General features: G+C 35.8%; 1 protein-coding gene across 1 annotated transcript; it reads right to left on the bottom strand.

Moving 5' to 3' along the window:
* Positions 1-7037: 7037 nt before the first annotated feature.
* On the bottom strand, positions 7038-19332 carry LOC145688132 (ubiquitin carboxyl-terminal hydrolase 4-like; the record flags this gene model as incomplete). The annotated part of the gene is given in 5 exon segments (XM_081761919.1): positions 7038-7623; positions 10993-11081; positions 15381-15634; positions 17453-17642; positions 19147-19332. Coding segments are annotated over 5 exon segments (854 nt in total), but the record flags the coding sequence as incomplete, so codon positions are not given.
* Positions 19333-23399: the final 4067 nt, after the last annotated feature.

Genomic DNA, 23399 nt, shown 5'->3' on the forward strand with positions numbered 1-23399 from the left:
GTAAACACGTTGAAACCGTACCAGTAACATTGGTTTATTATTGAAGATTAGATTAATTATCAATGCATGCAACGTTGCGCTCTCCATTGGTAGTACCACAAACAAGTACGGAGTCGTTTTCGTAAACACTTTGTTGCTGAATCCACAAAATATTATGTTCTACGTCCTGTATTAATGTGTTGTCAAACCCATCGTCTACATGATACGTAGATTGTCCTGTGAACTGACGCACCCTACAATGGAAATGACATGCGTTGTTTGAATGTTTGCACTAACACAAAACTGCATCGAGTGATACGTAAAAGAAAGTCAGGACGTCTGAAGGACTATTCATCGTGTGTTCTACAAAAGTATGCTGAAGATATGACCTAACCAAATAGTACACTACAGAGCAGGACGCATTCCAGTAGAAAGGAAAACAGAAGTGGGAAATGAGCACCACCACTCAATCGTGTCTTCTTTTCACAAGCAACTAACACTGCGAGAACCTGCGGCGGACATTAAGGATCTGTGCGACAAAAACACAATAATAGAAGTATGTTTGCAATAGAAGACACTCTAAACACTTACAAAGGAAACACTGGTCAAAAGCTCAGTATGTGCCACTTACCAAGTTCGAACCGACGAGTACGCATTGTGATGATCCAACTGACGCAAGTCGGGAATCCATTGCATGAAGCGAATTGTGCTGCAAGAACGACTGGAACCAACACCCACGAACAGCGATACATGCCTCGCACCAACGACGCATGTTCGCATAGACGCGATCGAAAACGTCTGGCATGTCTCGGATTTCCTCAGCCGCAACTGCAATGCGTGCCGCAGATCTTGATTGATCCGACTCAACCGGGGTCTCATACATCAATGTCTTCAAGTAACCCCGCAGAAAGAAATCCAATGGCGTCAGGTCGTGCGAGGGTGGTGGCCATGCTCTTGGACCACCACAGCCCGTCCACTGTTGTCCGAACGAAATATTTAAATAATCTAGGATAGCCCGTGTGAATTGGGAGGTAGACAGTCGTGTTGAAGTCACATGCGCTGTCGGATTCCAAGAGGAATTTCTTTCTTTAACTCCGGTAGTATCTCCAGCAAAAGAAAAAATGAAATGATATCTTTGAGTTTCACGTCCCACGCTTATGCTGGTTAGGCTAAGGAGACGGTGATGGTGAGTAATGAATGAAATGGTGGAATGAAGAAAGTGGGAGGAAACGGGAGAACCCACGCACACGGTGTTTATCCACCACAAAGTTCACTTGGCGGGGGCTGGGATCGAACCCAGGACCCCAAACACCAGAGGTGAACGCTCTATGACAATTAACCACATCATCCCTAGAGAAGGTCGCTTCGTCAATGAAGGTCGCTTCGTATCCGTTGAAGAAATGCAGGATCCTCTTCACAGAGCTAAAGAACCTGACAGAAATCTAGACGTGTCTCAAAATCGGCTCCACCAAGACTTTGAACTTGCGTAAGATGGTATGGATGCAGGTGTTCGTGGTGTAAAACCCGCCAAACAGTTGTCCTGCTCCCACGCAAGTCATGTGCCATGCGTCGGATGCTTGTCAAAGGATCCTCTTCCACGCATTGAAGCATTTCAAGCTGCGGGGCTCGTACACGACTCGGAGCACCACAGTCGATTCTGTTGACTGTGAAGGTACCGGTCTTCCTAAGCCGGCGTTTTAGTCTGGTATAGATAGTACGTGACGGTACTCGACGATGTCGAAAGCGCTTGGTGTGAAGACGACGAGCACGCCTTCCATTACGATGGACATCGTCATAAATTAATAGCATTTCTGCATACTCATCAAATGTAAATTCGGCCATTGCGTTCACCTGCACGATCAGGGCAAGGGAGATTGTTCGCTGGCCACAATCAGGAAGCACAGTGTTTTAATATAGGGAAGATTGTACTGATAGTGTACGTCAAGTCAAGCGCAGAGGCTGGCAGCGTGAACTTCATACACACCAGTTGCAAAGCAATGCGAGAAAGCGTGTCTTCGTTATACCAATTTGCTGCCTTTGTTGATACACAATCTGGTAACATGGGATACGAAGTCAAAACCAAGATTAGGCATGTGAAGCACTCGGAAGGTCAAACCGGTATGATTTATTTATTAGACACGTTATAACTGCCAATTTACTTTTATTCCTGCCTTTCACAAAGGTGTTGTATTGTCTGCTTCTTTTCTCTCTTAGTATGTTAAGTCGAACTCACTCACTCTCTCACACACACACACACTCTCTTCACGATGAACAACAAAGATGGCAAATAGTGTTTTTGCCTCAGCTTGTGATTAATAATGCGTGTCTCGTTACAAGCTTGAATGATACGGCTCTCATGTTTCCGCGTTTCTGTTTTCGACGTACGCTATCTGCATTACCAGAAAAGTTCATTGAGTGACATGCAAAATGAAGGAAGTACTTCGTGTGTCTGCCTGCCACGCGGTGTTTGTAGGCAGTGGTCGAAGTGAGACGATATGCGGTGGGATGCCATACCGCCTCTGGTTTTTCAGTGATGAAGACATATCGTCTCTGGTTTTTCAGGGATCAAGACATACCATCACTGGAAAGTGGATTTTAATATACCTTTAATAAATCCATTTTTGTACGGTAAAGGTAAGAATAGCTTTCCGTGTCAAATTTTTAATTTCTTATTTAGAAATAATTTTTAAATTGCCAACACCGACATTTTTGTTATTTTTCTTACTTTTTGTTTTTAAAATGAGACGTCCGCAAAGAAGTTCATCCCTTGCTCCTACCTAAGAACTCGTGTTGGTTGTAGATAAGAGTCACATGACAGAAATGAATCATGGGCCTAATCTATACAAAAAGTAGTGTATTGAGGCGACTCGTTTAAACTGAAATCGTAAACTATTGTTGTGAGTTCGTCGGAACTTGTTTTGTGCCTACAATGATAAATATGTAACTGAATCCGAGAGAAAAATTAAGTTTATGAAATCAAAAAAAAAAAAAAAAAAATCTTTCTTTTATTAAAAAGTATATTTGCATCTTTCTAATAATTAGATAACATTGTGAGTACATGCGCGGTTAGTTTTGTGCAGTGTATCCCGAAAATTAAGATCTTTGTGGCGACTGCTTTTAACTGAATCTGATGTTCGTTAATGGAAGTTACACATTTTCAATGTGGAGAAGTTTTTAGTAAAAATTAAAAGCAACTCTCTTACATGCTTCTCCAATAAATTCATTTATCAGCAAGTTAATCCTCATGACATGAATTTCGCTTCATTTCTTGATTGTCTTACTAAAGCACAATGGGAGGCCAAATTTAAAGAACATACAGGGAGTGGTGGATTTGGTTGTTCTATATGTACAGGTACGAAGAAAACTTTGGGTGCATTCAAATCTGAAAACCTGAGCATGGGCGGATTTAGGGGTTGTTTGTTGTAGAGAAAGCTGAGTTCCCGGGTGTCTTGAATACCCTTGAGTCGAATGAGGGCCCGGGAGTTGTTCCACGAGAAATTATTTACAAATTGTTCATATAAAAACTGATTTTGAACGTTTTCGTGTGTTACAGAGAATTACAATTCTCTATAATACAACATAAGGGGATATATTTATTTTTCTCAGAAAGTTGGGGGCAGGGCCATTGTATCTCCATACTCCCTTTCCCCGTAACTCCGGAGAAGTTCTCCTATGGTTTTGAGTCACTATGCAAATAGAATTGCAATCTTTTAGGGAAAATACCATCCTGTATTTCAAATAGCCGGTATGTCAAGTCAAAATTGTAATAAAACATACCGCCTCTGCTTTTTCCCCCCACTTCGAACACTGTGTGTAGGTCGAGCGCAGGCACGATTGATCTTCCCGCCGACCATCGTGACGGAAAGTTTTCTTGATTCCCACGCTCACAACTCGTAAACGATGCCGTAAAAAAATTCACATGTTTTCTGAAACTGTTGCACACAAAAGACGAAATTTGTTTGATGTATGCTTTTCGATGCACATAATAGGAATATATCACTCACTCTTACTGTTGTCAATATGTTGGGTGCAACGGGAGATGTGTATTTCTTATGTTAAACATAAAAGGACGATCCCTTCGTAAGGGGACTGATACACAGAATATAAATCTCATTTACTTGCAAGAATTTGGAAATTCCACTTAAAAGGGTTAGGGCAGGAACATAATTTGGTATAAGAAATATTTGATACACAAAACACCCAAACATCTCATTCACTTCCACAAATTCAATACGACACAGATGAGTAGATGGTTTCTGAACCACTGGATAGAGATGCAACATTTGGGTACATGATTTCTGTATCTCAAGTGAATTTGAACTCCGGTAATAAACTTCTAGTCAGAAGTCAGACAGTTGTATATGTTTCAAATATTTTTCGTATGTCTTATCACCTATCCAGCAAAGAGTTGACACATTAGCTAATATAAGCCATATATCGATAAGTTATGATAAATGGAGGAAACAAAGAATTGATGTAACATAAAATTAGTTAAGTATGACAATATATAACTGAACCGCACTGGATAGTATAATGGTTAGAGCATTGACCTGGTAAATCGGCGTTTCGGGTTCACGGTCCAGCCGTGCATTTTTTCATACTTTTATATTATAGTACAGAATAAACTAATAACCAGATAATGGTAAAAAATACGCTCACGCAACACAAAAGAAATGTTATACGCGCTTTCATTTCATCAGGTAGGAAAGTAAAGAAGAAGAAAGTAAAAATTACAAAACTACTATGCGTAGGGTCCAGTTAGGAGTCACATCGGAATTCCAGCCGAATGTCTCACAGATACTTCTCTGCATTTTTACCCACTTTTCCCTTTTGTGTCTGATAAACTGTGTAGCGAAAGTTCTCACATTTTAAGACACTATCTTTGTATTTTCTGGTGCTTAATTTGTTTTCCATGCCTGCTTCTGGATTAACCTATATATAGCCATATCAAAACAAGCGTATATTCAGTGAATGCATTCAAGGCTATGTTTCAGTAAACACTGTCACGCTACTGAAGGTAGTTGTTAATATTCTCCTTTTATAATTTAAGGATTTTCTCACCGTATCTTTACCTTGTATTTTTCAAAATACTGCCAAACATTGAACCATGATATTACTTATATTTTATTTTCTAAGTAGCACTTATATTTAACAAAATAGTATGCTCGAAACGCTTCTGGTTGTTTAGTTGTTCCTTGCCAGATTATAATGTGAAGAATTTGATGAACACTTAACAAATTTTTAGGTGTGTGGTTATTAGTACCGAAAGATAAATTAAACTCTGTTTCAGGTTTCGAAGATACTAAAAAGGGAGAACGTAAAATACGTTACAGTTATGTATTCTGTAATGGTGTGCTTTTCTGTTAGAAAAGATAAATCACGCACGGGGATATAATACAAAACTTCTTTAACAAGTGCAAGATGAATGGCACAAGTTGAACGTAAGTACTTGCAAACCTAACTGCAGGCAACTTCAAAAAAAGTAGTATGACGCAGATAAGATTGTCAGATTTACTCGAGCTCAAATAAAAATGTATCGAAATAATAAAAGAAATTAGTTATTTTTACAGCAGGTACATGATGAAAGTAAAAATGACTGTTGGAATAAGAGAATGGCCAAGTCATTCTATTCCGTGAAATTTTTTGAGATAAGTTTGGCAACATTAATTCAGATTAGTTGTTATCGCTATAGTTCGGTGGGACTACAGTTACTATTCAGTGACATGTGTGAGGTATTCAGTAGGTTTTGTTCATTGACACAAAAAGTAATACTCAAAATACCGTAATACAATGCTAAAAAGGGATCTATCCATTGGTATTATTACTGAGTCACTTATCGATATTTCCTTCATTTCTGTTTTTTTTCTTCTTTCTTGAACCGTACTATTTTTACCATTGATAATAAGTATTAATGGCAACGACGTACGCTGCACGATGTTATATTGAACGTCACTACTGTTTTGTTACTAGGGATGACCAAAACCGGTTCCTGGTGGAACCGGTTTTCGCCTCTGAAGGGATCCGATTCCGGAACCGGTTTTTGAGATCCAGGTCTTGGAACCGGTTCCCAAGATCCGGTTTTTCGGATCCAGGTCTGGAACCGGTTCTTAAAACCGGTTTCGCGGAACCGGAACTTTGTGGCCACCCCTACGCTAAATCCGAGCTGCTGGCAGGCTGTGAACAGTGTGCTAGATGAAAAGGTAGAAGCGACAGGCAGGCGCTCAGGCGGTGGCCGCTTGTCTCATTTGGCTAAACAAATTGGGTAATTGGCAAACTCATTGGCTAAACAGGCAAACTCATTTGGCTCAACACACACTGGTGGACCAAAATGGTTTTTCTGGGGGGCACAAGCGCGTGGTCCTCTTTGCAGTGTTTTGGAGGTGAACTTTGTGCCTCCTTTACGGGTCTTTGGGGGCTTTCGGATCCAGGTCTGGAACCAGTTCCTAAGATCCGGTTCTGGAACCGGGTTTTCAGATCCAGATCTGGAACCGGTTCTGAAAACCGGATCTCCAAGAACCGGTCTCGCCGGAACCGCAACTTTGTGGCCATTCCTATTTGTTACTTTCTAAAATGGATGGGTTAAACATACATTCCCCACAGTACTTCCTACATCATTTGTTTCCGGTGGGTTCTAAAAGCATGAGCTACATGACTGTGTTTTACACTCACTTATAAGTATTACAATAACAAGAGAAATTTGCAATTTTTCTTTAAACTTCTAAAAGAAGAAACTTGAAAGAGCAAATGGATCAAAGAACGGTACGTAAATGGATTTACATTAAAATAAAGCAAAACACACACCGCCCTATGCTTTCTTTGCCTAATAAACGTGTTGTCTGGAATCGAAAATGTGGTTTTGGAGCCTTGCACTTAGGATGAGAGAGGAAGTGACGAAATTAGTTAACTTGTTCATTGAGATGGAGTTCTGTTTTACATTGCTCTTTGAAGATTTGCACTATTTTGAAAGATGTGACAACCTGAGATCAGTAAATTCTATTAATTATTCAACACCAAAGTCGCTACAGGTATTCAATATAAAAATGAATATATTCATACAATCTTGTTGGCAGTGCTTTTATTTTACGAATTACTTGAATTTATACGTAAAATTACAAATGTTTTTATGCAATTTAACAGAACCAAATAAACAATTAATACTGTCACCACTGGCCATGACTGAGAGTAAGTAGTGCTTAAGGCTATATTTGCAAAGAGCCCTCAAAACCGTTGAATTAAGCACACAATTTTCTTAAATGAGTGATGAAACAGTTGAATAAAAGGAAGTTTTAACAACATATGAACATACTGAATAAAAATAACTTTCAGCAACACAATAATAATTTTGTAAAAGTCTTTTCTTTTATAATAAATATACTTTAAGAATCTGATGTTCATTCACAAAAAAATTTCACTGAGCAGGGCGACCCTCTTGTACCCTTCAAACGTTCATCAGGCACAAGATGGTGTAACGTCTGTTTAAATTTTGTTAACACTAGATAAACAATAAGGCTAATTAAGGTCCATCTCGTCTTCACTTAGGGTTGAGTTTTGATCACCACTGCCCTGAGAATACAGGTTACTTGCTTCTGTGGGTGGATCGCCATCAGGTCTTTTAAAATAGAATAGGACATACGCAGCACTGGACTAGAAAGAAAATAAGAAAGTGTAGTACTAAATTATGACGTTAGCAAGTACACAGTATATATAATCCACAAAGATGTGTAACATTTACCATATTTATCCCATTCTAAGTCGATCTTTCTCTTGGTTCATAAAATACCCGGTCGGCTTAGAATTGGATCTAACTATACGAATGACCATGACTTGTAAAACATACATCTTTTATAGACGAAATAAGAAAAAGGTCCTAAAAATATTGCCAGAAGACTCCACAAGATTTTGCCATCATGTAGATTCGATGTTGCCACGTCAGTGGATTTTAACTTATCAAGAAGGAAATTCAAATTTTACATTCCTTATGTTTGGATTTATCAGATATTTTCAACGTTCACATCAAGAAATATAAATGTACATATAAAAGTGTAAATTTATAAAATTTGAATCAACTGATTGTGATTACTGACGAAACAGGTAAAGACAGAAAATTCGTTTCTTATGCTTTGTATGCATCATTATTAAGTTTTCTTATTTTATATTTTAGTTTCTAATTTTCGAAGGTCGGCTTATAATCGAATAAATACGGTACTCATTCACTTGTATATCACACAAATCACAAATAATAGAAAGTAAGAGAGTTTTTCTTTTTACTTAACGAACCAATATTAAAAAAAAAAACAGACTAACTATACGAATGACCATATTACGGAGTATTAATATTAATTTGTAATTTCATGATCCCAGAGACATGAGGAAAATTAAGTAAATAGCCAACTTACAATGGTGAGCAGCTTAAGAGAGCTTATTATATTTCATAAAGGAGAGATATTTACAAATTATATTTATTCTTTACCTTTGGAAGCGCTATACAATAACAGATGTTTCATAAATATTTTTCAGTTGAATTTTAGTAAGAAACCATGAAGAACTAAATACTCTCTGGCTAATTCAAAGAGCAGTATGTTATCTAAAATATACAAGAAAGAATTTTAATAGAGAAGACATTAACAATCCTAAACACTTTTTCCTTTTTTATCTTTTTTTATATAGAGGGACAGACATTTGTTAGTGGTTGTATCTTGAAGAAAGTGTACACTCTTCTTCCCTTACCTTACTTCCTATTTATTTCACAACATAAAATATAGAAATTTATACAAAGACCGGACAGTAAGTCCTGCCTCCTGGATTATAACTGCTACATATTTTAATAGTTTCAAATGAATTTTTTATATTTACGTAGTACAGGTCCTTAACCACAAAAACGGTGAGAATGTATTTAGGACATTTGTGAGAGTAGGGATAGATCGTGTGTCGAATTTGAAAAGCTAGTCCGAAATTAGAAATGGAAAAGCAACCAGGATTGATATATACCAATCGAGCTTAAAAAAGGAAGGGCAAGAAAATATTGTTTTAACTTAATAATAAATACGGAAACGAAATAATAAACTAAAGGTTTCTTGAATACAATAACGACACAGTTGACTAAAATGAGAGGACTGTAGAATTATTAATCACACATCGCATGCAACAAAAATTATGTATCGAATAGGAAAAGGCCATATGGAAGAACAAATGATGAACATATTAAGGCCCAAGAGATTCTGTTGGCTTTTAAGAGTAAACGATGAAATGTTTATGGAAAAAGAATGAAATCTTTAATTTAATGTTTTACGTTATGCCCTGAGACAGATAACTAATGAAAGTATATGATTCTGAAAGAATTGGTAGAATAAGAATATGGGAGAAAACGAAAAAATGAAATCTTTGAGTTTTACGTCCCACGGTTATGCCGGTTAGGCTAAAGGAGACGGTGATGATGATAGATGAGTGAAATGGTGAAATGAAGAAAGTGGGAGGAAACGGGAGAACCCCGAGAAAACCCACGAGCACGGTGTTTGTCCACCACAAAGTTCACTTGGCGGGGGCTGGGATCGAACCCGGGACCCCAAGCACCAGAGGTGAACGCTCTACCACTGAGCCAACCCCCCCCCCATGGGAGAAAACGAGAGAATCCCGACAAAAAACAAGGAAATGATGTTGGGCATCAAAATGCCAGATTACCTGGGATCGAACTAGGTACGCCATATGAGAATTCTACAACTGAGCTACCATACCCCATTTATAGATATTTATAGGCGAACAGAAGAAAGTACATTTTGTGTCTATTATCTAGAAAAATATTTTGGCCGGGTGAATTGGGAATTGTGCTAAAGTAGTAGGGGCTGGAATGAAAGGGCCGAAGACTTGTAACAAACACATATGAACAAACAAGCAAGTGTTAGATTAAGAGAAAAAAATGACAGAATGTAATTGGAAGGGAACCTTTACTGCGATGCTCTCTCTCACCAACGCTATTTACTATCTATCCAGAGTAAACAGTGAAGGGAAAACGGTACTTCGGAAGGAGGTGGAACGACTGGTTGTGCACGGTTTACAGATGATATGGCACATTTTGCGGTACCTGAAAATAGTAAACTGTTGGAAGAGTTGGTGAAAACCCACGAAAAATATGACGTGAAAATAAATGTTTCAGTAGGATATAAAGGAATAGTAGAGGAGAAAAGAAGAATATCAGATATAATTAAGAACAAGAGAAACTGGTTGGGACATGAGCTGAGAAGGAAGTGTATATTGATGAACGTAATAGTGGGTACTATGGGAAGAGAGAGAGGCTACAATTGATGGACGTATATTACAACAATAAAAAGTGTTGCATCAAGACGAAAAGGTTCGCTGAGGACAGCGGTTCACCAAAGCTTTCCAATTTGTGGCAACTGACATGTAGTAACGGCAGAATTCCTATGAGGAGGAGGATGGCAGTAATGGCTCAACGACTACCGTTCTTCCCTTTGTGAGTGAGACACTCACTTTGGCTTCCACGTTTTATAAATCCGTTTTACTGAAAATCTGAGGAGCACACTATGCAAGGTAACGAGTCAAAAGAGCTTTTAAATAAGGAACAACCACTTTAAAATTAACCTTGTATGGTACAGATCAATATTTCGTTCTTTGACCCTTTTGGCTGAAAACACTAAATAAATTTAATGCAAATGAGATCTCGTATTAAACATACAGTGGTAACTAATGTGATTACAACACAAAAGATACTATTACTTAAAGAATTACATTTTATTTATTCTAAGGTAAATAGCACTCTTTGCTGGTCTAGTGGAACCTTTGGTGCAAGTGGTCTCGAGTTCGATTTCCGGTGACAGAACACAAAAATTTAATGTCTCTGTCATTCACATTCATTAATTACCCGTCTCCTTTAATTCAAAGGACATAACTGTGGGACGTTAGAAAAAAAAAAAAGAAAGAAAAAAAAACTATTTTCATTTTGAAGTGAATGTTAATCTAAGTGCCTTATAATTTAAGAGAACTAAGGTTTATACTTACCACAACGGTTTCTTCCCTGACTAAGTTAACGTTATTGTCGTCAAAACAATACCAATTATTGTCATCTTTGTTCTTTGCAAAAGCAGTATCTGAAATAGAAAATAATATTAATTCGCTTAATGCCTGCAAAATATCAAGCATCTATAAATTACTGAGACTTAACATTTTCACTACTGTGGGCTTTGCAAATTTAAATTCCTGTAACCCTAGAAATGACGAGGTCAAACTTTGAGGCTCATGACCACCTTATTTCTTACGTAACTGGTCCGTTATTCTCACAGTGCCCTTTGTACATTCCTTCGGGGTATGCTTCTTTTAACTTGAATGATTCTTTAATTGTCATTATTAGCTTTTTATTCTTTGTCCCTAATCGTGACAAGGCAAGCCTGAGAGAATCAAATGAAAAGTTCAATTCTTCATTTTTGAGTTGAGTTGATTTTAGTTTAGCGTCCCTTTCAGCAGCGAGGCTATATGAGACGTGGACCTACTGATTAACATGGAATCCAGACCACATGAGCTCCCGCCGGGAATCGAACCTGGGTTTCCCACGCCAAAGGCGAATTCTTCATTTTTATAATTTTAGGTGATCAGTACATGGCAGTACAGTTGAATGGAGTTATTGTGGTGACTGCATTTTCAACGAACTTAAAAAGTTCGTTACTGAATTCTCTATCTGTCTGTCTGTTATTTGTGATTTTCTCAATTTTGAACCCTCCATTCGATAGAGCACCAAAAACTATCTGAGAAAATGATGGAAGTTTTCGCATCACTCTTACCGTTCCTGAGATACTGGCCAAAAAAATTCCCGATTTCCGGAGATTTAAGGATCCATATCTCTGGAATCATAAGTCATAGAGAGATGATGATGGTGTTGATCAATACCTAAGAGGATGGTGAACATTTTGGTACCAAATAGTAACCGACGGCCACTAGACAAGTAACAAACTCGCCACCGTTTCCCAGATATTGGCCCAAAAAGTTCGCATTTCGGGAGATTTGTGGAGCCTTTTCTCGGGAACCTTAAGTCATAGAGAGATGATATTTTGCGAGAAACAGAAGTTGGTGTGGATAAAAAGATTTACTTTTAATGTAGGAACAAGCACAGTTATCCTTCCCGCTCCATCTCTCCATTCTTTTTAAGTTCGTTCTGGCAATGCTCTTGGAGCATTCTCAACTGGTTATTTTATGACTTCTCAGTTTTTCATAATTCAAGTTATTTGTTAATAGATTATTACTCACTAAACCCTTTTCGCCGAGAGGTGGTTGGTATATTTCAATCGAATCTTACCTATGACTCGCAGAAATTAACTTACATAATGTCTTCAAATGTGCGAAATGTTGCAACGGCAGGTACAGTATTTTATATTAGTTGCCATTCTATACAGTGGCACACTGAAATTCCCCATACTAGAAAGACGAAAACCTATAGTATTTAAGTAAAGTACATAGTGTTGTTATGCCACAAGTTGGGAAATTAACTCACGTGTGAATGCATTTCAATTATTCTTGTTAAGTAACGTGATAGACGAAATTGTAATACACAGATACGAAGAGACCAATCGAGAATTTTCCAAGCGCAATCTGAAAGGAAGATGAAAGCCTACAGACCCTGCGGAAATTAGAGCCTTTATCGGTCTTCTCATAATTGGTGGACATCTAAAAATCTTCTGGAGTGTAGAAACGTTATGGTGTAAAATGTAGGACCGCCTATTTTTAGAGCGACAATGAGACTAGGTTGCTTAAAGCAACTTTGTGTTTTCATACGTTTCGACAATAAGAACACCCAGGTGTGAGAAAGGGAGAAAAAATGGCTCCAACAGAAAATTTGGCAAGTAGTACATGCTTTCTCTTGCAGAACCATATTTCAAAACATACAGGAACTATTTTACGAACTTCGAACTGGGAAAATCTCTATGCTGCGAACTGGGAAAGAATGAGCTAACAATTGCTACGGTAGACAGTAAATGAGAAAAGGACTGTTTCAACTAAATTTCCTCCGAATAGAAATCGAGAACCTCACACGTTATTATTCAAGTATAATAATAAATTCACGCTAGTGTCATATCTAAACAAAAGAAGAAGTTGATCCCTTACATCACATCATTCACAAGTACACATGCAAGAGAAAGACAAATAGGTGGTCTCCTTTGCTTATATCATGAACTTCCTTGATAATTGTGGTGTAGGAGCATATATGGTTTAGACTAACATCCACCCAAGTTGGAATATATATATTTATTAAAGAAACATAGTAGAATTGCGCGAACAAGATGCGCGAAGAATGCGTCTACTACCAGATAAACTGTTATTATTCAATACACTTCGAATCTGTGTGTAGTGCCAATAGAAAAATAAATAAAATTACTGAATGATGTATTTCAAGTTTCTCGAAACAAAATATATTTAAAAGCATGTCGTTCATCAGAAATATTAATATAATATGCATTATTTTAAATGATATATGCAGGTAACATTTCCTTTCACAATTAAAAGTATAGTTTGTCAATTAGATATGTAAACACTATTTTCAACATTAGTAAACAAAAATATAATTGCTATCATTTATGCATATTTATAATGAAATAAACAAACTGCAGGTAGTAGTGTATATCACAACTGAAACACATGTGAGCCCAAGAAGCTCACCTTATCATGATTCATTGAAATCAGCTTATCACTTCTAGAGTTAAATTACCACGTTTCAGGTTACACAAATTAAGAAAAACATAAGCTGGAAGAAATATATACTTGCACAACATATTCCTAGTTGTAGAAGACTAGAGAGCATTAATGCCTAACAGACAGTGCAAAAATTACATTGAGAACTCATGCCGTCGAAACAAATTAGACTTCTCAAGAACATATGTAATTGGCTACCTTGACTAATGGCTAACAAAGCTAAAAAAAAAATAATATTCCTTAATAGCGATTTCACTGTTTTTATATCTATAAATTTTAGATATAAACTGTATCTCCAGAACTGTCATGTAATAACTAGAACTTAACGAAAGTGGTAAAGAAACATTATTTTAAGTGGAGACAATGTTAAACCACATTCAAGAATTCTAATTATCATTCTGCTTACCGATTTTTGAAATTCTTGAATATTACTTGTACTTCCAAGCTTTCGACTCTCCTCTGGAGTTTCGATCACGGAGGATAAAAACAAAGAAAAATAAAAACATCGAGAAATAAAATGGAACGGACTTACCAAGGAGAGACCGGTGCTGAAACATACCTGTCAAGTTCAACGATCATGTCACAAAAAGATATCCTCCGTGACAAGACTCCAGTGAAGAGTCGAAAACTTAGATGTGCAAGTAATATTCAGAATTACAGAAATCTGTAAGTAGAGTGATACTTTACGTTACTTTACATTAAAGATGTTGTACAATCTGCAGACCCTCGAAAGTACAGTAGTAAGTTGATACATTTCTTATTCGGTTTTCTAGTACTTTATTTTTATCTCCTAATAACTCGTATTTGTAATACTAGTTTCAAAACGATGTTGGATAATTCTAATATTTACCTGTGTACTTATTTATATATAGGTGTATCAAAAGTCTGGGGACATACGCGAACTCCATTATGAGTACAGATAAGGAAAAAATGGAGAGAGGAGGAAGTTGTTGGAAATAGGTAATATTCAATCTATTTAATAAAAAGATTTTTTTTTCCAACTTGAATGATTCAAACTATGTAAACTCATGAATAATGCAACAGCAGATGGCATCAGTAAGTCAGTACTAGAAACCGATCTCACTGACAGTAATTTCAGTTACTCTTACGTATATTATCAGTAAATGCGTATATCAAACAGACATATGTCCTCTTTTCTATACATTTTGAGCTTCCTTCTGGTTATATAGTTAGCAAACGTAGTTATAAAACGTGCCTTTAGGCAAGAGACTTAGGTTCGATTCCTTTGGAAGCTCGTGTGGTCTGGATCTTACGTAAGACCATGTCTCATATAGCCTCAGTGCTAAAAGGAAGTTAAACTTCACACATCAACTAACCAATCCTTTTATATATTTGCTGCATTCTTCAATATTCTTTAATTCACGTAGAAGTAACATAACATCTACCTTTGACTATTTCCTTCATAAGAATTACATTGAATTATTTACACTTTGCTTTCTTGTACTTTTCCAGGTTGCTTGTTACATCAAGAAGCAGCAAATATTGGTCCGCACCGAAATATTAGATTGCTTACTAAAACAACTTCGCAGTTTATCTCATTATCTACATAGTTCTTTTCAGTTTTAAACAAATCGAATTTTTATTATTTCCGGATAAGTTCTATATATATTTAACTAACGGCATCCTAACTGCAAATAAAAGGTTTAACTTATTTCCTAGTTGTATCTTATACAAAGTATAATACTTACAATGTCCTCCACCCATTCCACCGTAGTGATTACATACACCGATCAGATCATAGATAGCAGGAGGATGGTTAGGGTCAATAATTAGTTCTGACAAATCGAGACCCTGCAAAGGGAAGTCCACCATAGTATCAAGCTTATCTCTTCTGTAGCGGTTATAGGAAAATCTCTTCAAGTGAATGATCAATACCTTTGGCAGTTTCCATACATCGAATTTCTTGGTTGCACACTGGTGTTTCTTGCAGTCTGAACAGTACCTACGAAGAGAAAGAGAAAAAAGATCACTGCATGCGGTTGAAAGAAATAATTTCTGAATATGAGATTCAATCAAATGGAATAGGAATAACACAAAACTGATATAAGGGGAATGAAATTAAATCAATGGAAAAAAGAAAAAAAAATTAATTGATTATTACGTAGCAGCATTCTAAGCGACAAATCAAGAGAACTTACAGTTCTGGTTTGCTGGGAATTAATTCCTACGATGCAGAATGCGTTTCTATGTTTGGAGACACAGCTCACCAACCTCCTGATGTAGTCTGAGAATTCTAAACTAGTATAAAATCATATTTTCGGTAGTGACCGATACACCTCTTCCTCTAATGGGACCGTACACACATTACTAACGATATTTTTGACCAATTTTTACCCCCTCCCTGCACCTTGCCATACTTCGTAACGCAAGGCCGAACCCCTCCCCCTTTGGTTGCGTAACACTTCATTTTTGGTTTTCCACTAATTTTGCTTATTTTGGAGGTTATTACAATAAAAAAAAACTATTTTTAATGATAGTACTTTTTATTACAAAATGCTTGTATTCTGAATATATTCGTGATGTTTTTCTCTAACAAATCGAATTATTAGAACATGGTAGTACCGTAAGAACATTTTAACCCCATAAGGTCATTTAACTAATCAGTCTCAATTCTTCGAAAACTGCATATTGTTGTTTTCCCAAGATCATACCCTCCTTTTAGGTCACCGATGATTGGTAAGGAGAAAACACCGAAAAATGCAGGTGAAACAGGATCTAAAGAATTGACATCGACCTCTTTTTCCGGGATCCAGGATGCTTCGTGTATTTGAAATTCGCCAGTGTCGACGATGCAAATAAGTTCTCTTTCTCGTCAACCACAGATTCGAAGTGGCTGCACACGTGAAGGAGCAGGGACATTGTTTCTGAACAAGCTTTCAACCATCTTCGAATTGTGTTCCCTAATGAGACAGAATATGGAACCATGCTACCAAACGCAAGCGTGTTGATCATTTAAGATATCCACAAGACTAACATCTGCCTGTGAAAATATATTTACGACAGAAGCTCGACAGAATGATACTCAAAATTCTTAAATTAATACTGTTGACTGACGAGTATAGACAATGTTAACAATACAAGATTTGGAGGTTAAACAAGTAACCAAAATATGACATTCTTGCCTTGTTTTGTGTTGTCCCGACTTCAAGTTTCATTACATCGAAAACTATACGATACAACTTACTGACTGACAAAGACGGAGAAATAAATTCAGAATAAGGCAAAGTGAGTCTTGACTATGAAATGCACAGTGTTTGGCTTTAATTCAATTTCTTAAAACACTTTCGTTTATCATTAAATATTAAAATTTACTGTATAAGCATCTGCTTTTCCTTCCTAAACGTTAATCCCTTTTTTTCTTGCTTCTATGAATAACAACATGTTACATTCCCTTGCTGAGATGAAGACTTGTCATATAATTTGCTGTTCGCATTATACAATATTTTATACATTATATATATATATAAAAAATCTCCATTCATACAAGTTTGGACAGCAATATCACTACGAAACATTTAAAATCTCTTAGTTTACGAAGCATTACAAACAGCCATATATGCAATTTCTTTCTTTTTTAATTGATGGACTAACAGTATCCGCTTGAATAACAATAAAAAGTCTACATACGTGTTAAGAATACAGAACATTTGAAAGATGAATATTCAGTAAAAAAGTATTTTTTTAATATGTCAACACAGAACAAAAAGTATTACATACAAAGTAAAACAAAATCAATGAGTTACAACTTCATAATACTTACCAAGCATTATCAGTGCCCAGAGTCTCGACGGTAGTAAACAAATCCAAGCATTCACGGAGGCTTATCCGCTGCAACTGTTCGGAGCATAGTGATTCGTGTTGCTCCATAGACTCCGCTTCCTGTTCATTGTAGCATTTCTTTTTCGCAATGTTAGTCCATCCAAGAGCTAAATACTCCCCAGAACAAACAGCTGTAATTAGATAAAATTAAAAGTTCATGTAGAAATATAAAACGTATTTTCAAATTTATTTTTACAAGTTAATCTGGATCTAGGTCTCAGCATATCAAATGTTCGAATATGATTCTCACTATGTTCTTGAATGAGTCTGACTAGGGACCAAGTACTGTGTATAGCAATCGAGATACAAAACCGAGCTGAAAGTTTACCGACCATGTATAATTTTATGTAAATTTCTCCAGTTATGCCGATCATTCAACATATAGTATCATTCCTTTTTATATTACTTATTTCCTCCTCATATCATTTATTTTTTGAAAGACAATAACGAAGACTCTATTACCTTACTTAAATGGGAAGGCGGGCTTCTGAACAATTCATACCGTAAAGCTGATCATAAATTGGGAGTTTTCTTAAAGCTGAGACTAACAGCAAAAAAATAATTAGGTCCGGTTTCAAATTAAAATTTATTTCGTTCTCACTGTTTCTTGGAATAAATAAAATCCCTGGAAAGCATGGTTGCTAGTATATACTTAATCGAATTTAATTATGATTTTGTGCTAACATTTTTGTTATTTTGTATTTAAAAAAATCATACATGCAATGCTTTCTACCATATTCATTCAACTTTTACAAAGATGGGAAGAAAAAATTAATAACTGCGGAAAATCGTGAATTATATAGTACATGCAAGCGCTTTTGCATGCATGTGTACATGCATCTTCCTTCTTCTGTTCCTCAAACACCAGTGCATGAAACTTCAATTCCATGAAATTTCACTATTACGGCAATAGCACTTTAGGAGAATTGTAATTTAAAGTTTGGTGCACAACCCTCAAACGTTGAAAAAGACGATGTGTTACTATTCTTATATTACCGTAACAAATTTCGCACATAATAATATGCCATTGTCGAACGCAATAACTCCACTTGACAGGGTCTTGTAAAAAGGTCTGAGAAACCTGATACGATTACATAACCATCTTTTTTATCGGGCAAGATTTCTGTGTAAAATTTCCCGGTTTCATCGTTCAATTCCGGTAAAACGATCAGCACCCTGACTGTGTACCACAGAAAACGATACTAAATATTTATACGTTACTTTCTTTTTTATTTTTTAATTCTTAATAGTTTACCATGTTACTAAGTGGTTTCACTAAGCACAAAAGTACATTTTCAACGTTCAATGTATGGTACAGGTTAATTCATTCATCTTCTCAGTACTACTGTTAGAAATAACATGTGCTATAGTTAGTCATCAGTAATAAATTTTGAACGATTTAATTCCCTATACACTTAAAAAGTTGACTGAGAATTAAGCAAGGAGGCATAATACAACTGCTCAGTGAGTGCTAAACTCATCTGAAAACTACCAAATATAGGAACCATATTTATCAATTTTTTTGTGGATTGTAAGTTGAACTTAGTTTCTCTACTCTATCTTAAAGAAATTGCTTAAATTTAGTTGCCCTAAACAAGACTTACATAAGATTAACAAATAAAATAGAACACCCACCTGGGAACTCAATTGGGTTTCCATCATTTCGGAGTGGAGCAACATCTGTTCCGGTAGACGTTCCCTTGACGAAATTCATGGTAAATAGATATTTCTTAGATCTTCCCGTACTATTAGGATTGTCATTCTCAGAATTACATAACTTACTATCCTCTTCCGCGGAATCCTCACCTTCTTCGTGAAGCTCTAAAGTGGTAAGAAATGTTATTGTAATATATAATGCAGTACGAGTATATGTGCAAATATACGTACAGTCTCAGATCTGGAAACATAATTTAATAGTTACAAATATAACTAACCAACTAACTCTATGGCCTATGTAACCCGAAGTTTCAATACTGCGTCTACAAAAGCTCTCCATTGACTTCTATCCTTAGCTAACTGGATCCAGTTTCTACTTTGTATTCCTATTTCTGTGAGATCCATCTTAATATTGTCCTTCCATCTGCGGCTAGGTCTTCCTAACGGTCGTTTATCGATCGGATTTGCAGTTAAAACTTTGAAAGTGTACCTACTTTCTTCCATTCTGGCTACATGACTTGTCCACCTAAACCTCCTAGACTTGGTTATGTTTGGTAAAGTTACAAATATAACATGAGTAAAATGTAGTCTTGTTTGTCCCCAACGGTAATGCATTTTCAAATTAAATTTTTGAAATTACAAAAAACCTACATACGAGAAAATATAGGTTAAAAGCAAACAATATAAAAACTAAATTTATTTGGATGCTACGTTCGGTTTCACTTCTGTTCTAAAAAGTTACGTGGTGGGATATTTTTTATCCATTGAATCAATATTAATGTATTCTTTACAGTAATTAGGTGGACAGTTTTTCAATAATTGTCTTAATCAATTTATTTTATAAACTTGACTACTTATCAATCCTTTGAGTAGAGAAAGACGCCGAACTTTCTTTTGAATAATAATAATAATAATAATAATAATAATAATAATAATAATAATAATAATAAAGGAACTGCAAACGTTTTATCTAGACTTCTCTTCGGTATATGTAAAAGTTCGTCAAGAAACAGCAATTTTAAGCTGCTCACTTTGTTTCAGGCGAACGAGTGATTACGAGAGAGCACACGGACGGCTTCTTATGAACAACTAGGACTGCCGCTTTTTGAACGTCAGTAGAAACAAATAATAAACTGTCAACTATGTCAAAAACAATTGAGCTGTTGAAGAAAAGAAAAGCAACATGAATCTATCGCTCATAAATACGATGTAGCAGGAAATAAATCATCATCAATTCAGATTTTTTTGTGTGTGTGTATGACAAGTTCTGGTGTAAACCGTACGTTCAACGCTGAGATTGAGCAAAGAATTTGTATTTTAAAAAATGTAAAAAATTCAATAAAGTATTTCAGTGATCAGTTACATCATCAAGGGAATTGTGCTGATTTTTTTTGTGTGTGAGATTGAGTACAAGTTTGTAGTGTCAAATTAACACAAAAACGGCTTAAATAAAATAAAATTCTAAAAAAGACTTAAACTAGTTGTTAAAAAAGGTTAAAGTGAAGTTCAAATGAACCTAGATATCCAGGCCCTACTCATTACTCTCCCGTTGTTTTCTGCAAACAAAAATTATTTGTCCAAGTATATCAATGGTGCACTACGATTTCACATCTCATAAAACCAATATAATAAATTTGTGATTTATTATAAAGATTGTCTTGGCTCTTTCTTATAGTATATCTTCAAAAACGGCAAGCGACGGCAAAGTTGCAATAAATGAATATAAAATATTCCAATAAAAATAAAATGGCAATGTAACGAATAAATTAAATCTGCACAAAGTGGTTCATTAAAATTGTATCATTAACTCGGTTAACAAACGTACAATTACATATTTATGACACAAAGCTGAAACTTATTCCTTCACAACCACCATCAACGCAACAGTAGCTACTCACAAGCTGAGAATGGAAAGCTTATAGAGAAGTTGGTTTTCAAAAAGCACAAAATAAAGTGTTTTGAAGAGCTGAGACAGGTTTAGGAATTTGGGAAGTTATAAAACAAGAAGAAAGTATAAATTTCTAGAAGCTTTCTAAGAACATCCTACCTTATACACAAAATATTAAATTAATTAAATATTTTGAACTGAAATAAATAAATACACATAAATAAAATACTACCTTACTTTTTTTTTCTTTTTTCATGTATTTTCTAGAGATGCCTACAATAAGACCTATACGCGTCTCTTTTTTCATTTTCGTTATTTTCGTTATCTTTTATTAACAGATAAATGAAAATATCTGAAAGAAATGTTTTCGTAGACTGCACTGTGCTCCAAAAAAGAAATTGGTTATTTTTTGAAGGGCTAGATGTTAATACCAATACATTTACTTGAAAAATGACACGGAAACTGGAGAAACGCAATGACACTTCTCATTTGGGACAGAAATGGATTGGATTACCTAATTCTAAATCCGGTAATAGTAATCGTGTTTACCCGGTTTAGAGATATGATTTAACCTTCGAACAGCCAAGTGGGGTACCTAAGGTCCCACAGATTAGTTATTATCTTTTAATGATCTTTATGATGAATTATTAAGTTGATAATAAAAGGAATTATTTACATTACGAAGTACCCTGGTTGGTGTCAGTTTCACAGTCCTGTCGGAAGGTTTTCATAAAGGAACTTTGCAACGAAATTGCTCTTCCATATGTTGTTTACCGCTTGCAAGTCACTCCAAATTTATCAACGTAATAAATTTATCAAATTTATTACAAGTTTGCTTTTTACGTCATGTAAATATTACAATATTTTTTCATAAAAGAAATTGACGTTTCTGTATAATCAGTACAAGGTGCATAAACACGTTTGCTCTAATAATCGGAGAGTTCAAGATTCGAATTCCGGGCTCGGCCATCAATACTGAGACTTTCCTTCTTGTCTTCAGTCTCACACTATAAATGTCAAGAAGATATCTTTCAGTAGAATTAGCAGTATATCATTATGCCCACCAAAAAATAACTAAACAGTGGTGACTGATTATACCTGTACGACAGAGATATATAAACAGATAGACAGTTAAACCAAACCACATGGTACAACAGCCCTAAAGAGCTAAGGCCTACCCCTGTCTTTTGTGGTTTGGCACGTGGTCAGTGTACCGCTTTTCCCAGGCTCTACCGACTTCACTACAAGCCAGCCCAGATAGATATATAGATGTATGTATGTATGTATGTATGGACGGAAGAACGTATAGATAGATAGGAAGATAGATCGATGAATGTAAATCATATACATCGGGTGTCTCAAAATTACCCTGACATAGGGTAACTCCGTTATTATCAGAGTTACAACAAAATCTAAGAGGAGAAACCTTCTCCAAATATGTTCTCAATCTAAAGTGAGTAAGTGAATGAAGTTACAGTATGGAATGGGGGCTTGCCATCGACATCTTACCATAAAAGATAGAAACTTGATTCACTTACGTTGTGGGTCCATGTAAATTGCAACGTTGCATTTTCATTTAACATTGGGCGCATAAAGAGTATACAGCCTCAATTGATTTTCCGATTTAAAAAAAAAAAAAAAAAAATCCTTCACTTTAGATTGAAAACAACATATTTGGAGACCGTTTCTAATATTACATTTTGAGGACTTTTGAGACACCCTTTACATTCGAGTTATCAAAAGAGGCATAGAAACGCCTTTCCTGAGACATTGATAATGCCTTTTATTGGAACACGTCTAAAATATGTGTCTGATGATGACACTGAAACAAAAACACAGAAGGAAATGAAACGAGCAAGGTGTTTCATATGCGACAGTAAGCAGGATACAAAGTCAAAGGTTAAATGTGAAACCTGTTAAGGGGTGGATATGTAGGAGGTACAGAAAGACTGTAACAACTGTGCATAAAATCTGAATGAAAAGAGGATAAATTGCGAAGAAGATATGTAGCGAGATATACAATATAGATAGTAACACTAAAAACGTATTACTAAAACTTTTTGTTATGGAAGTAATGTTTGGAGTTGCATGTATATCTTAGCAGTACCATATCAAGTCAAAATAGACATATAGACACTGTAACATGAGTTCTGTAAAGAAAACAAGGCAATAAGAACAAATTTAACACAATCTCTAATGGGGTCACTTAGGTGCCCAACTTCCACGTTTATGTCTTGATTTTGAACTTGGCTCTGCGAGGGTTAGATGAAATGATGAAAATAGGGAGGAAGATTAGAAACATTTTTACGAAAAATTTACAAAAAACTGAAATATACCATGTTTC

This window comes from Thermobia domestica, chromosome 6, assembly GCF_964235325.1.
Source record: "Thermobia domestica chromosome 6, izTheDome1.hap1.1, whole genome shotgun sequence".
NCBI lineage: Eukaryota > Metazoa > Arthropoda > Insecta > Zygentoma > Lepismatidae > Thermobia > Thermobia domestica.